The 15811-nt window shown below is 45.2% G+C and overlaps 1 protein-coding gene across 1 annotated transcript in view; it reads right to left on the bottom strand.

Annotated features, from left to right (window-relative positions):
• The window catches only part of SCPEP1 (serine carboxypeptidase 1), a 29410-nt gene extending 16063 nt beyond the window's left edge, over positions 1 to 13347 (bottom strand). The window contains exons 1-5 of the mRNA XM_003272289.3: positions 13219 to 13347; positions 9911 to 10059; positions 4954 to 5043; positions 2588 to 2743; positions 2147 to 2221 (exon numbers count right to left, since the gene is read on the bottom strand). Of these exons, the coding sequence (XP_003272337.1) occupies positions 2147 to 2221; positions 2588 to 2743; positions 4954 to 5043; positions 9911 to 10059; positions 13219 to 13294 (546 nt within the window). The 5' untranslated portion in view covers positions 13295 to 13347. The remainder of the gene's footprint in view (positions 1 to 2146; positions 2222 to 2587; positions 2744 to 4953; positions 5044 to 9910; positions 10060 to 13218) is intronic.
• Between the last annotated feature and the right edge of the window lie 2464 nt (positions 13348 to 15811).

Here is a 15811-nt window from a genome sequence, read left to right as displayed (position 1 = left end):
AATTTTATATAAATGTGCACAAAAATATTTAGAAAGCTATATACCCAGGTGCTAACTATAATGATCTCCATCAGGTGGGAAGGTGAAGTTTTCATTTTTAATTTATGCTTGCTATAGTTTCCAATATTCTATAATGTACATATGCTGTTTCTATAAGTTTTTTTAATTAATAAATCTTAAAAAAAAAACCCTTATTTAAGCTCACTGATATTCAAACATAGGAGCCAGAAGGAAATGTGAAGGTCTTTTACTTTGCCTCATTTGTGCCCTCACACTCACCGACTGCATTTAAGTATGTCATGTATCCTTCTAACCCTTTTGTTCGCCGTCACAGCATGCAAATCTATCTCCACATATGGAAGTGTTTTTGACTTACAAACAAGGTTATCTCATATTGTTCCACAACTAAATACCCAAAGGACAACTTTCCACACTCAGTACATATAGCTCTCTGTATTCTTTCTTTTTTCTTTCTTGTAGAGACAGGGGTCTCACTATGTTGTCCAGGCTGGTCTCTAACACCTGATCTCAAGCAATTCTCCCACCTCAGCCTCCCAAAGTGCTGAGATCCATTCTTTTTTTTTTTTGAGAAAGAGTCTCGCTCTGTCACCCAGACTAGAGTGCAGTGGCGCAATCTCAGCTCACTGCAACCTCCGCCCCCTGGGTTCAAGCAGTTCTCCTGCCTTAGCCTCCCTAGTAGCTGGGATTACAGGCATGCACTACCATGCCTGGCTAATTTTTGTATTTTTAGTAGAGATGGGGTTTCACCATGTTGGCTAGGCTGGTCTCCAACTCCTGACCTCAAGCGATCCGCCCGCCTCGGCCTCCCAAAGTGCTGGGATTATAGGCATGAGCCATTGTGCCTGCCTGGATCCATTCTTTATGCTGGATGCAAAGCGTTTCATCTTGGAAAGATGTACCTATTTTATTTAAGCAATCCTCTACTGACAGCCAACCAGCTGTTTTCAGTTTATAAACATTACAAACAATGGCATAATAAACATTCTCTGACATATACATATGTGTAAGTATTCCCATAGGACAAAATTATTGGGTCAAATGACACATACATTTAAAAAATTGACAGACATTGTCAAATTGTCCTTTTAAATTTAAATTAATTTGTATTCCCATCAAAAGTGCACGACAGCACTTATTTCCCTGACTTCTTACCAAAACTGGGTGTTATCAGTCTTTTAAATATTTACAAATCTCATGGACTTGGCTTACTAATAAAAGCTAAAGATTTTTCTTATGTCTAAAGGCTGTTTATATTTCTTCTATAAATTGCTTGTCCACATTTGTCTTTGCTCATTTTTCTACTAGGACAGTGATTTTTTGTTTTGTTTTGTTTTTGTTTTCCTGAGACACGGTCTTGTTCTGTCACCCAGGCTGGAGTGCAGTGCCATGATCACAGCTCACTGCAGCTTCAACTTCTTGAGCTCAAGCGATCCTCCCACCTCATCCTCCCAGGTAGCTGGGATTACAGCCAGGAGCCACTATGCCCAGCTTATTATTATTATTATTTTTTTTAGAAACAGGATCTCGCTATGTTGCCCAGGCTGGTCTGGAACTCCTGGTCACAAGCGGTCCTCCTGACTGGGCTCCCCAAAGTGCTGGGATTATAGGCATGGGCCACTGCATTCTGTCCTAATTTTTATTTTTGTGTTTAGATTTTAATCTATCCAGAATTAATATTTTATACAAGGCAAGAATACAAGTTTTCTATTTTCCAAAGTGACAGACATTTGTCTCCATAACATTTATTGACATTCTATCCATGCCCCAATGATTTGAAATGTTATCTTATATTTATATATGATCATATATAATACAAATATATGATACATACACAAATATATGTGTGTGTGTGTTTCCGGATTCTATATCCTGTTGCAATTAATCTATTTGTCTGTTGCTATGTCAGTACCACATTCTTTTACTCACTCATGCTTTATATCTTGTTCTAGATCTAGTAGGGCTATCTTCACTCTTCTTTTAAAAACTTTTCATGGTTATTACTACAGATTTAATCTTACTCTGCATGTACATGGCCCTGTTCAAAGTATATTTAATATCACGTGAGTATATAAAAGTAACATAATTTTTTGTCCAAAACTATAACAACAAAGTTATTTTCCATTACCTTATAAAGCTCTAGACCAATGCCAGCTGCCATTTTTCCTCCGTAGGACTCTGAGAAAATGTAGAATGGAACTGTCTAGCAAGAAAAGGAATTTATACAGAATTAACTACCTTGATTGCTTTTTGAGTCACACAAATTAATTTCAAATTTCAATTGCACGTAATGGCCAGAAAAAACAAATCTGCTTTGTCTTCCTCCCCAACCACTCCATATCTGATTATTGCGTCTGATTAGAATGCTCACTCCAAGGTCATTCTTTCAAGTTAAATATCAACTTTAGAGATGACAGAAACAAAAGTCCACAACCCAATCTTGGGAATAAAAAAGTTTTCTCTGAAATCAGTTAGGCATTAAACTCTGGAGGCAGTTCAGGTTTATGCTGATGGGTGTAGAGTTGCTATTGCCAGCCCTTTACTTCGCTGTTCCTGAGTCTTTGCTTACCTGGAATTCTTTGTGGCAATTGAAGAAGGTCTTCAGGAGAACCATCATGTCTGAAGCCACCATAGCCAGGTCCTTGGCATATGCACCACTACCATTCACGTAACTGAACCCAGTGCCCACGGGATTATCCACAAATAGGAGACTGGCAGCCTGGAGCTATGTACCATAGAGGAAAACGAAATGCTGCAATCAGACATTTGGTCACCAATTATCTTTGGATCATTTTCTACTAGCTCAGCAAAACCCACACATGTGAGGATACCAGTGTGGTGATGATATCCCTGTTGCTAAAAGAGATTTTTAAAAATAAGGGACAGGTACATAGAAAAAAAAAAAAAAAGAAAGTCCCCCTGCCCACCCCCGCCCCCTCCACCGCTGCAAAAAAAAAGGGAGAGGCAGGAAGGAAAGATTAACACACACAGGGATCAAATAATCTGGGCTGTTGCTTTTCACACAATACAAATGTACTAAATGTAATAAACTAGTGCAGAAAGACGCATGCAGAGACAGTCTATGCACAAACTCGAAGAAGCCAGAGGACACTCAAAGTCTGGACACACATCAATTTTCTTGGAAATGCATCCAATTTCCACATTGGCCTGGCTTCTCTGTACACTGCAAGAGCAGAATTTATTCTAATACCTTTTCCAAAGAGGTTGAGAGTTACAAAATTTACATATAAAAGATTCTGAATAATGACACAGTCCAGCCATGTCCCTTGATGATGAGGAAATTAAAGCCCAGAAAGAGCCCAGAATGTGTCTAAGGTCACAAAATCAGACAGGCAGTGGCAGCATCAGGACTAGGACCATGGTCCTCACTCATATGGCCCTTTTAGTTCTAGGAGGCTTGGGGACAAGTGGGGGTGGTGGGTGGAGGTAGGGGATGACTACAACCATTCCTGCAAGTGAGACTTCTGTTGGAACCAAGTACTGGAAAGGCCCAGGCCAGGAGGACAGCATGTACAAAGACCCCGAGGCAAGAGTAGGAAGCACTTAAGAAAGACCAGAGGCCGGGTGCGGTGGCTCACGCCTGTAATCCCAGCACTTTGGGAGGCTGAGGCGGGAGGATCACAAGGTCAGGAGATCGAGACCATCCTGGCTAACACGGTGAAACCCCGTCTCTACTAAAAATACAAAAAATTAGCCGGGCGCCTGTAGGCCCAGCTACTCAGGAGGCTGAGGCAGGAGAATGGCGTGAATCCGGGAGGCGGAGCTTGCAGTGAGCCAAGATGGCGCCACTGCACTCTGGCCTGGGCGACAGCGCCAGACTCTGTCTCAAAGAAAAAAAAAAAAGAAAGAAAGACCAGAAAGCGGCCGGGCACGGTGGCTCACGCCTGTAATCCCCGCATTTTGGGAGGCTGAGGCAGGCGGATCACAAGGTCAAGAGTTCAAGACCAGCCTGACCAGCATGGTGAAACCCCATCTCTACTAAAAATACAAAAATTAGCCAGGCATGGTGGCACATGCTTGTAATCCCAGCTACTCAGGAGGCTGAGGCAGGAGAATCGCTTGAACCCAGGAGGCAGAGGTTGCAGTGAGCTGAGATTGCGCCACCGCACTCTAGCCTTGGCGACAGAGAGAGACTCCATTTCAAAAAAAAAAAAAAAAAACCAGAAAGCTTAGCTCCTAATGCGAGAGGGAGGCTGGAAGAGGAGCACTGAGGAAAGTGGAGAACATTCATAGCAATAAGTGCAGCTGGGAGAGCCGGAGCACAGGGAGAGGAACAGCCACAAGCCTTGAGTGGGGCCCACGCTGTGCAGCAGCCCTAGGGTGGGTGCGCAGTTCTGCCCATGGGCAGCCTGGGCGTCAGGGCTAAGCAGGTGGACAGCGGGAGTGACCCGAGGCTGGGTTTGGCAAGGCTGTAAAGGGAGAAGGATATGGGAGTTGATCACAGAAGGGTGAGGGAAGGAAGAGACGCTAAGAATGAGGGGGAGGAGTGAGAAGGACAGCAAGAGAGACATTGAAAGGGGAAGTCAAGATACAAGTAGGAGGAGAGGAGAGAGAGAGAAAAGGACAGGGGGCTGTGGCTGGAGGGTGCAACCATGACGTCTGGGACTGCGGAGATGGCCAGCGTGCATAACACAGGGTCCCAGGTGTCTGCTGTAGTAAGTTTGTGAAGGCAGCTGGAGAGAGGGGTTGTCTTGGAGAAGGCGAGGCAGACTGGTGCAAGATAAGCTGTCCTGAGAAATGGGAGAGAAGCTAGGCCAGAGAAGAAGCCTGCAGACAAGTGCCCATGGCCTCAGTATTCACAGGAAGAGGAAAAGGACAGCGAGGGATTGCTACATTTGTGGCCCCTCCCAGAGTTGGGCAGAGCCTCTGAGAGGCCACGGGGCAAGGTTTAGCTCAGGACCGTCCTCACCGTACCCAGGTGGTTTTCCGTGGTTTGAGATCACTGTCAAGGGGCCCAATTTCCTCAAAGTTTCCAAATCCAGTGCTGGAACCACCTGGACCGCCCTGTGGAAAAGAGAAGAAACAAACAAAAATTTTAGTCAAATCTTAGTCTTTACAATGAATGACCACATTTGCTATAGATGGTTTATGAGTTAGTGATGGCTGGGTCAATTTGCACAAAAGACACAATTTCTCCAGTGAACCAGGGACTTCCACATTAGCAAAGCTCCCCTAGTAACTGCTGAGGTTTTTCTCTTTGAAAGGAGCAGAGCTGAGCTAAGGGGTCCTCAACAGAATGTTCCTGACTCTTGATTTTTTCTTTTCTTTTCTTTTCTTTTCAGACAGGGTCTAACTTTGTCACCCAGGCTGGAGTGCACTGGTGCAATTTCGGCTCACCACGGCTTCTACCTCTGGGGTTCAAGTGATCCTCCCACCTCAGCCCCCTCAAGTAGCTGGAACCACAGGCGCACACCACCATGCCTAGCCCGGCTAATTTTTGTATTTTTTGTAGAGGTGAGGTTTCACCATGTTGCCCAGGCTGGTCCCGAACTCCTGGGCTCAAGCAATGCTCCCGCCTCAGCCTCCCCAAGTGCTGGGATTACAGGTGTGAGCCATCACACCCAGCTGCCTCCTGATTTTCTGAGCTGGAGCCTTGGCCTGCTGTAGGCCTTGCTGACCTGAAGGAGCTCTAACAGGACTAGACACTGGGCCTTCTGACTCTTCCTCCATCACCCTGTCCCCAGGAGATGGGAGACTCTTCAGAGTCCCTGTGGATTGATAAGGGACCCAGACTTAGAAGCAGTTTGATCAAGCAGATTCTGTGGATATAATGCAGCAGATTCTAAAGTCCCAGGGCAGGGAGAGTTTGATACTGTGAGTATCCATGAGAGAGGGAAAGGCAGGATTCTGAACCGCAGCTCGGTGTTGGGGGCAGTTCTATGGGCTCTGAGGGCTTCAGAGAGAAAAGAAACTAAGAGGCAAATAGGACAGGTTGGGTGGGCTTTCTAATTGAGACAAGAGGAGGCCCTTTGGGAGGTGGTCAGGGGAAAAGATGGTCAGTGCTTTTTCTGGACGAATCTAGGGGCCAATTGAGGTGGGGAGTCTATGAGGAGGGCCCTGTCAGCTGAGGCGAGGGAAAGGGCTGAGGACCTAGAATAAAAGGATATGGCCTCTCTGTGCACTAGCAGGATGGGTAGGAAAGGGAGATATGAAAAGACGAAATGGGGACTGGGCGCGGCAGCTCATGCCTGTAATCCCAGCACTTTGGGAAGCCAAGGCAGGCAGATCATTTGAAGTCAGGAGTTCGAGAGGAGTTCGAGTCCTGCCTGGCCAACATGGTGAAACCTTGTGTCTACTAAGAACAGAAAATTAGCCGGGTGTGGTGGCGTGCGCCTGTAGTCCCAGCTACTCGGGGGGCTGAGGCACGAGAATCACTTGAGCCCAAAAAGTGGAGGTTGCAGTGAGCCGAGACTGTGCCACTGCACTCCAGCCTGAGTGACAGAGCGAGACCTCATCTCAAAAAAGAAAAAGAAAAAAAAAGATGAAAGGGAATACCTTGGGCAAAACAGAAGCCAGGGCTATTTGTGTAGGGAAATCTAAAGAAAAAAAAAAAAAGACAAGATAGAGTCAGGGCCAGAGGGTAACTAGCAACAGCAAGACGGCCCCAAAAGGGAAAGACTTTACAACACTAATGTTTTGAACCTGGACCAACCTAACTCTGATAAAATTGGAAGGCTATACATCCCCCTGATCATATGCCCTTTGTATCTTATTCCTAACACAGCAGTAAAAAGTTCACAAACCAGATGAAGACGCTAACTGCAGTCCCATTAAAAATAACAGCAGAAGTAAGGGTACAACTCAAATGTCCCCCAGTAGGGGAACAGGTTAAGCAACTACAGCACATCTACAGCACGGAATGCTACACTGCCACTTAGAATCGCGAACTATGAAAAACAATGTGGCCACATTGAAAAATATTTATAATGCAATATGCAATAAATTAAAGCCAGGGATCTACCCTCCAAGGAAAGCTGGGTTCCTTTTTCCTCATGGACTTATTAGGATGAGGTGGGATCAAAGCAAAAGGAGAAAAGCTGGAAATCCTGGGGGTTGGGTCTTTGTGGGAAAAAATCTCAGTTCTCCTCTGCTTCTGGTAAGCCAGGGAGACAGCAGAAGATGACCTCTCCCTCTCCTCTCTCCTCATCCCCCTCTCTTCAAAAGGCAATGAGATGCTGGCTGGAGGAAGCCTCTGTTCTACATGAATATATCCTGTTGTAAAACCTCTTTTTTGTCCAGAACTTTGGGATAAGGTGCTAGCATGGCCCAGGGCTATCCAGAAACTCTGAGACACAGTCAGTGTGTCAGTGCGCCAAGTGAAATGCTTCGAAGACTTGAAAGTGTCCCTAATATAGTTTGCTAACCCACTTAGAAGACATGACTTCGATCCTCAAAGATTCCCCCCAGAGAAGTCAGCACACATGTCCTCAGTAGGCTGCTAAAACAGATCTCCTTTTCATCTAAATTAGTTATTTCTTCTGTAAGCATAATCTTTTTTCTTCTCTCTTGGGCCTCTAGGTAAGTGAAGAGCAATTTATCCTCTTCAGTTGATAAACTTCAAATAGCATCTTTGCTCGTCGGGCGCAGTGGCTCACGCCTGTAATCCCAGCACTTTGAGGGGCTGAGGTGGGCGGATTACCTGAGGTCAGGAGTTTGAGACCAGCCTGGCCAACATGGTGAAACCCTGTCTCTACTAAAAATACAAAAAAAAAAAACTTAGCCAGGCGTGGTGGCACATGCCAGTAATCCCAGCTACTCAGGCAGCTGAGGTAGGAGAATTGCTTGAGCCCCGGAGGCGGAGGCTGCAGTGAGCTGAGATCATGCCACTGCACTCCAGCCTGGCTGACAGAGCAAGACTCTGTCTCAAAAAAAAAAAAAAACAAACAAACAAAAAAATAGCATCTCAGCTCAAAGGGTTAACCCAACCAAAGATCACAAACCCAATGGCCTCCAGGAGCCCAGCAGAGGCTGTGGAGCAGAGCATATCAGAGGGCGGCAGAGGGGCCCCTTCCTCCAGCAGCTCCCACCCTGTAGGAAAAGGGGCCACTACCATGCAGCTTTGGGGACAGTAGGTTCAGGCCCCAAACTGCTATATCTCATGATTTTTGGAAAGAGGAAGCAAATGTCCTAATTTTAAAATGTTAACAACTAATTTAACAATCTCGCTCTGCTGTCAACAAAAAGGACAGCTTGCAACTTCTGAAATTCAGTGTTTGTTTCAAACTGTTTTCCTAACAGCCCAGAATGTATCCCTGGGACAAAGGAGAAGCACCAGCCTCAGCACTTGTGCTTTTGTCTGCTTTGTCTCCCCTTTGTAAGCTTTCATTTGGGGGTAAAAAAAAAAAAAGAAAAGTTCTGCTGATGAACAAAAAGTTTGAAAACCACCAAAATCTCCCAGATTAGACAGCCAAGGCCCAGAGAAGGAAGTATCTTGCCATGGCTCTAAGTGGCATGTAGGCACTGAAAACCCGGGGCTCCTGACAGCAGGCCTGAGCTTGTCCGCGGCCTGGCTCTCCCTGCCAATTGTGCCACACCTTTGTCTCCAGCAACCCGGAGGTGATCAGGGCTCCCCGGGCTGACACACAAGGGTTCTTCTTCTGCATCATTATCATATCTGCACCTGGGGCTGAGCCTCAGCTCTAGCCCTCAGAGGTGGCACAAGTGATAATTCCAAAAGAGAAAGGCCCCTCCCTGAAAACTGCTCATTTTCACTCTATCTCATTAGAAAGTCTGCATCAACCATCCTGGGAGGCAAAACCCAGGTGGTGGGAGGCTGCTCATAAATACCAGCATTGTTGGAAGACGTCCCAGCAGCATCCTATGGAGGTGAGCACCACGGTCCCTATTTACTGATGAGGGGCCCAGGGTTCCAGCTGGGCCATGCCCACATTTTCCAGAGGCAAGACCATGTTCCTTAATTCCTCCCTGGTGAGTGGTCTTCCAGGTAGGGGTGTGCCATCTCTGGACAGGTATTTCAGAAATGCCAGAAAAGAGCCTCTGCCTGTCCCTAAAAATCTTTCAACCAGCTCCCTGCCTTCCATCCTACAATCAGAGCTCAAGGTTAAAATGCAAACACACTCAAAGAAAGGGGGAGGACGCAACAGTCACAGGAAGGTGCAGAAGGCTGGTAGCAGTCCCTTCAAAAGATCAGCTTTTATGGGGGTAAGAAGTCAGGGTTCAGGAAAGGATTGTGGGGAGACGAAGGGAGGGTCAGGCTACCTCAGGTCTTTGCTTTGGAACCTTCCATAACACTTTCTTTTCTTTTTTTTTTTTTTTTTTTGAGATAGGGTCTTGCTCTGTCACCCAGGCTGGAGCACAGTGGCACGATCTCAGCTCACTGCTACCTCCGCCTCCCAGGTCCAAGCAATTCGCATGCCTCAACCACCTGAGTAGCTGGGATTATAGGTATGTGCTATCATGCCTGGATAATTTTTGTATTAAATATTTTTAGTAGAGACGGCGTTTCACTATGTCGGCCAGCCTGGTCTCGAACTCCTGGCCTCATACAATCCACCCGCCTTGGCCTCCCAAAGTGCAGGGATTACAGGCATGAGCCACTGTGCCCGGCCTCAAAACACTTTCTATCACTATGTAATCAAATGTATCATCAGGAGTTTTCAGTGAGCTTTCTTGTGACCATCTGGAAATATAAAGAGACTCTGGCAAAAGGCTAGAACCCCCTCGCCCTCTGATTTAGCCTCCTTGGCTATACCATGGCCTCAGCCTACCTCAGAAGCACGCTGAACCCCCAGGCCACACTGCTGGACCAAATCGGCCCTTCACTGCTGAGACATGAGCCCAAAAAGCAAGCAAAGAGCCACACAGGAGAGACTTGGCCTCGACCTCAGGCCAGGCTGGGAAGCTACTTTACCTGAAGCCACATGACCAGGGGCAGTTCTGAGAAGTTCTTGCAGGAGTTGGTGGCATAATAGAGCCACCAGAACATGTAGGCATCCTTGCGGACGGTCACATAATCCCATACTTCCTTGCCCTCCTCTGTGGGCCAGTCAATGACAGCTCCTGAAACAGAAGCTCAATTTCACTTTCCAGAAGAGTGCCTAATGTACAGGTAAAGTCCAAGCCTGGTAGAGACAGCCATGCTAGGCTAGATATGATTTGTTTTATAGTTTGGTAATTTATCCACCCCGATACATTGCAGGAATAAGGAAAAAACCTCAGCTATGAAAAAATAAACCAAACTTAATAGCGGCATAAGAGGCCAGAGGCTTTCACTTTTTCCTCTACACCTTACTGTAACGTTTGGATTTTTAACAATAAATATGAAACACTTTTTTTTTTTTTTTTTTTTGAGACAGAGTCTCCCTCTTGTTGCCCAGGCTGGAATGCAATGGCGCAATCTCAGCTCATCGCAACCTCCGCCTTCCGGGTTCAAGCAATTCTCCTGCCTTAGCCTTCTGAGTAGCCGGGATTACAGGCCTGCACCACCATGCCTGGCTAATTTTGTATTTTTAGTAGAGATGGGGTTTCTCCATGTTGATCAGGCTGGTTTCACACTCCTGACCTCAGGTGATCTGCCCGCCTAGGCCTACCAAAGTGCTGGGATTACAGGAAATACTTTTATAATTCTGTAAAAACAAGAGAGAGATTTATATTTTGAGTAAAAAAGTAAAAATCTCAGAATGCAATATACTGGTTTTTATATCGTATTTAATACATGAATAAGACGCCAGGCTTGGTGGCTCACTCCTGTAATCTCAACACTTCGGAAGGCCAAGACAGGCTGATAGCTTGTGCATAGGAGTTCGAAACCAGTCTAAGCAACATAGCAACACTCCATCTCTACAAAAAATGCAAAAATTAGCTGGGCATTATGGCGTATGCCTGTGGTCCCAGCTACTTGGGAGACAGAGGTGAGAGAATCACTTGAGCCCAGTAGGTTGAGGCTGCAGTGAGCTGTGATCACACCAGTGCGCTCCAGCCTGGGTGACAGAGGGAGACCCTATCTCAAAAAAACAAAAAACCAACCAACCAAACAAACAAAAAACATGAGTAAAGAGGCATTACAAATTAGTGGGGCTGAGAACATTCAATATACAGTAATGGAGCAACAATTACCTTTTTTGGAGAAAAAAAGAGAAATTTAGGTCCCCTCAACACCATAAACAAAATAAGTTCCATGAGGATCAAGTACTTAAATTTTAAACTTTAAACATTAAAAATAATACAAAAATGTAGTTAAATATGTTTCTGATGTCTGGATGAGGAAAGAATCTAAGCAAACCCCAGAGACTGTACAAAAGAAATAATGATGGAGGTGAGAACAGAAACTTGTTATATTTCGGCCGGGCGCGGTGGCTCACGCTTGTAATCCCAGCACTTTGGGAGGCCGAGGCGGGCGGATCACGAGGTCAGGAGATCGAGACCACGGTGAAACCCCGTCTCTACTAAAAAAATACAAAAAATTAGCCAGGCGTGGTGGCGGACGCCTGTAGTCCCAGCTACTTGGAGAGGCTGAGGCAGGAGAATGGCGCGAACCCGGGAGGTGGAGCTTGCAGTGAGCCGAGATCGCGCCACTGCACTCCAGCCTGGGTGACAGAGCGAGACTCTGTCTCAAAAAAAAAAAAAAAAAAAGAAAGAAACTTGTTATATTTCTACACAACAAAATTTCTGTACATCAAAAATAAAAAGGCAAACAGCAAAGAAAGAGCTACAACAAATATGAAAAAGGGCAATTTTCCTAACTCATGTAGATGATTTTTTTAAACTGAACGATATATATCTGTGTATGTGTGTTTAATATACATATCCTATAATCCCCTAACTCCAATTTTCCTTACTTAACTTTTCTAGCATCCATAAAATATGTTTTAGAAAAGAGTAGGCTAAACACATTTTCTTTGTCACTTTTTGCTAATGTAACAATTTCCAAGTTATAGCATCTTTTTTTTTTTTTTCTCTCAAAAACCACTCTGGGAAAAAAAAAAGTAGGGGGGCTGATGTTAAAAGATGATGGGAGGGATCCCCTCGGTGACTGGAGTTTTCTGCCTTCTACTTCCTCCCTTCTCAAAAGCCCCATTGGTCAGTAAAAGAACACTGGTCCCAATAGCCAAAGAGACAGGAGTAGAGAGGAAGACAATGAGACAACGTCTTGTAAATAAGAAAGAGCCAGGGTGGCCTGTGTCTGCAGTCCCGGCTACTTGGGATGCTGAAGTAGGAAGATCACTTGAGTCAGGCAGTTCCAGACCAGCCTGGGCAACATAGTGAGACCCTGACTCAAAACAAAACAATGGAGATTAAGAAAACCAGAAAGTGTCCTGAGGAGCAAAACAGATGACTAAAACATTACAGACTTAGCTATAAGGTTCTATATACAAGTAACACACGATTATATTGTTCTTGACAATAACAGATAAGGCTGGGCTCCCTTGAGAATGACAGATAAGGCGCAGGTCCGTTTTGACCTAACCCCAGGCACTTCTCCCTTGCCTGGCAGTGACTACTGGTAAAATTGGCAGAGCTACTTATTTTATAAACTCTCCCAGACACTCGCCAAAGGGCCAAATGATCCCCATTTTAGAAAAGGAAAACAAAACTGTTCAACAACTTGCCTAAGGTCACAAGGCAAGCTTGCGGCCAGTTCCAATTACCAGTTCTTGCTTCAAACTAGGAGAGGTTTTGCCGAATGAAGAGTGAAAATCAATTTGCAAGTCATCCTATTAAACACAAATCTGTTTTTTGCCAGAAAAGATCTCTGTGGGGGAAGATGTTATCTTGTTTGTTTTGATCAAGAGAAGAAACGGCCTTATTTCAATGAAATGTCCCATTCCTGGTAGGATTTAAGGGTACTTTTGACCGCAGATTTCAGCTTAAAATAAAAAGACCTTATATCTTCATTTAGCAGCCAATCGCGGCCTTTGAATCGGGGAAACCTCATTGACCAGCAGTTTCCCCAAATCATACATTTCTGCACACAGCGTCTATCTAGGCGTAGGAGACAATGGAAGCATTCAGACCACCCAGAGCCAGAAAAGAATAAAAAAAAAGCACTTCGAATTTTTTAAGGAAAAAAAAAAGAGTGAGATTCAAAAGCAATATAATTACACAAGGTAAGAACCGGGGAAAAGAGACGTGTTTTCAAAAGCACAAACCCAATAACAAACTCTCACGCCTGGAGAAAAAAGAGGCACGGCAGCTGGTGCGCCTCTTGCGTGAACCTACCTGCGCTCAGGCCCAGCAGCAGCGGCAGCAGCAGCAACCACCGCGGGACGGGAGAGCGCCGCAGTGCCAGCTCCATGACGAGTACCGCACGGCAGCATCAGCAACAGGCTGGACCCGGCGCCCCATCACGTGACAGAGGCGGGCGGGGCGGGGCCTGCGGGTCGGGGGCGGGGCCTGGGGCGGGGCCTGGGCGGACCTAGCAGCTTGCTGAGACCCGCACGCCCTCTGCCTGGCAAGCCCACCAGGACCCCTGCAAATGCGCAGGGGCCGTTCTGTCTGCCTGGCCAGGTTCTCTGTCATTTTAGGGAGTGTATTTCGGAAAGGAGACATTTGATGCAGATGTTGGATTTAGGCTGTGTGACCGGATCGAAATACCAAAGGGAATAACCACCGCCCTTTCTACTGCTTCCATCTCTTCCTTCCCTCAGCAAAAGAACTGAGGTTTTCCAACACTGCTACATCTGCGAAAAGTCAGATTAAGCCAGCTGGTCGTTGCAAACAGCGGGGTTTCATTTTCAGATTTGTATTTTTTTAACTTATTTTTCTTTTAAAATTATGTATGTTATAAACGTTTTGGAAATATGAACAAAAAAGTTATACATTAACTATTGTTGGCATTTTTTTCCCATAGTCTTTTACGTCATTTTTAAAACACTAATAAAGATTTTTATTTTGTTTTTTTTTCTTTTTTGATAATTTGTCATTAGTATTACTCTGTGTTACATTGTCTTCCCAACAGTTATTTTAAAGAGAGAATCGAGGGTCTGGGGACGGGAAAGGAAGAAAAAGTGGATGACAGAGATGTTTTCCTTTGTGCGTGTGTGCCTGTCTGTCTGAAGGTCATTTTTATGTTGGAGGGTACTGAATAACACCTCACAGCTAGGAAACAAGCTACAGCAGGGGCTGTAGGAGAGGCTACTTCTAAATACTGTTTCAAAAGTACAGTAACAAAAAGCAAAAAACAAAACAAAGTACATGTGGCCACTTCTCCTCTTTCCCTGCTCCTTTCTCCCTTCCCTCGCTCTTGACCCCCATAAATAGAAGTGCTTTTTACTCTGCAACCATTGTCTGGACAGAGCCTTGACCCTGCCCTGCCTGTGAGGTTCCCCTGCGCTGAAAGCTGTGGCAGAGAAAAATATGCCACCGGGTTCTGTCATGCTTTAAGTATGGATGGTCCCGAATGCATAAAATCCATAATGCCTGGGCAACATATTGAGACCTCCTCTCTACAAAAAATAACAAAAATTAGCTGATGTGGTGACATGCGCCTGCTGTCTGAGCTACTCAGAAGGCTGAGGTGGGAAGATCACTTGAGCCCAGGAGTTCCAGGCTGCAGTGAGCAGGTGTTCCATGCCATTTGGGAGATATATAAAAGTACATGCTTAGTTACAAATAAATAACTATGTAGCAAACTTTTCCTGTCTGAAGCTTCCAAGTTGGTCTGTATCACTAGGGCTTAAAATACACTTACCCCTCCACTGCAGTCAGAATTTTAGAGTTTCAATTTTTTTGCCACAAAAATAACACTACAGCCCGGGCACAAGGTGGCTCACACCTGTAATCCCAGCACTTTGGGAGGCTGAGGTGGGCAGATTACTTGAGATCGGGGGTTTGAGACCAGCCTGGCCAACATAGCGAAACCCTGTTTCTACAAAAATACAAAAATTAGCCGGGCGTGGTGGCACTCACCTGTGGTCTTAACTACTCGGGAGGCTGAGGCATGAGAATCGCTTGAATCCAGGAGGTGGAGGTTGTAGTGAGCCGAGATGGTGCCACTGCACTCCAGCCTGGGTGACAAAGTAAGACCCCATCTCACACACGCACAAAAAAATTGTGCATTTTATAATATGCTAATATGACTTCAAAAGGAAAAAATATAAATGTCACCTCTAGTTAATGATATTCATATTAAAGTGTTTAGGGGGAGGTGTACCAGTGTATACAATTTTCTTTGAAATGTATCCAGATGCTGGTGCAGTGACCCATACCTGTAATCCAGCTCTTTGGGAGACCAAGGTGGGATGATTGATTGAGCCTAGAAGTTTGAGACCAGCCTGGACTATATGGTGAGGCCATGTCTCTTTAAAAAAAAAAAGAAAAGTATCCAGAATATAAGATGGATTGATGGATAGGATAGAAAGAAGGTTGGATACGTGAATAAATACATGGTAAAGCAAGTATTACAGTAACATTTTCTTTTTACATTACAGTTTATAATCACAGGAACAAAATAAACAAAAACCACATGTAGAAACCAGATTAAAGCTTGTTCTCCTTACAGGCAGTGGCGAAATTCCAATCTTCAGGGTTGGAGGGGTCTTTAAGAAAAACACCTCCTTGGTTCATTGAAGTTAGGAGTTGGGAGCTGATGGCACAGTAGCTGCAGCCAAGGCAACAAAAGATAATTGCCAAACTGTGCGGCCCAGGAGAAATTTTGTTTTGCTCCTAGGAGAGGAAAGAAGAGAGAAAGATGAAAAGAACTGAAGGCTATATAGAGAGAAAGATTAGCCAAAGAGAGTCGAGGCTGGAAGAAGAGCCAGTAGAAATCTCTCCGATGAGGAGGGGCTATGTAATCCCCCAATGGGTTCTTTTT

This window comes from Nomascus leucogenys, chromosome 14, assembly GCF_006542625.1.
Source record: "Nomascus leucogenys isolate Asia chromosome 14, Asia_NLE_v1, whole genome shotgun sequence".
NCBI lineage: Eukaryota > Metazoa > Chordata > Mammalia > Primates > Hylobatidae > Nomascus > Nomascus leucogenys.
The sequence above is the reverse complement of the archived record's forward strand: the minus strand, read 5'-3'. Positions and strand labels throughout refer to the sequence as shown.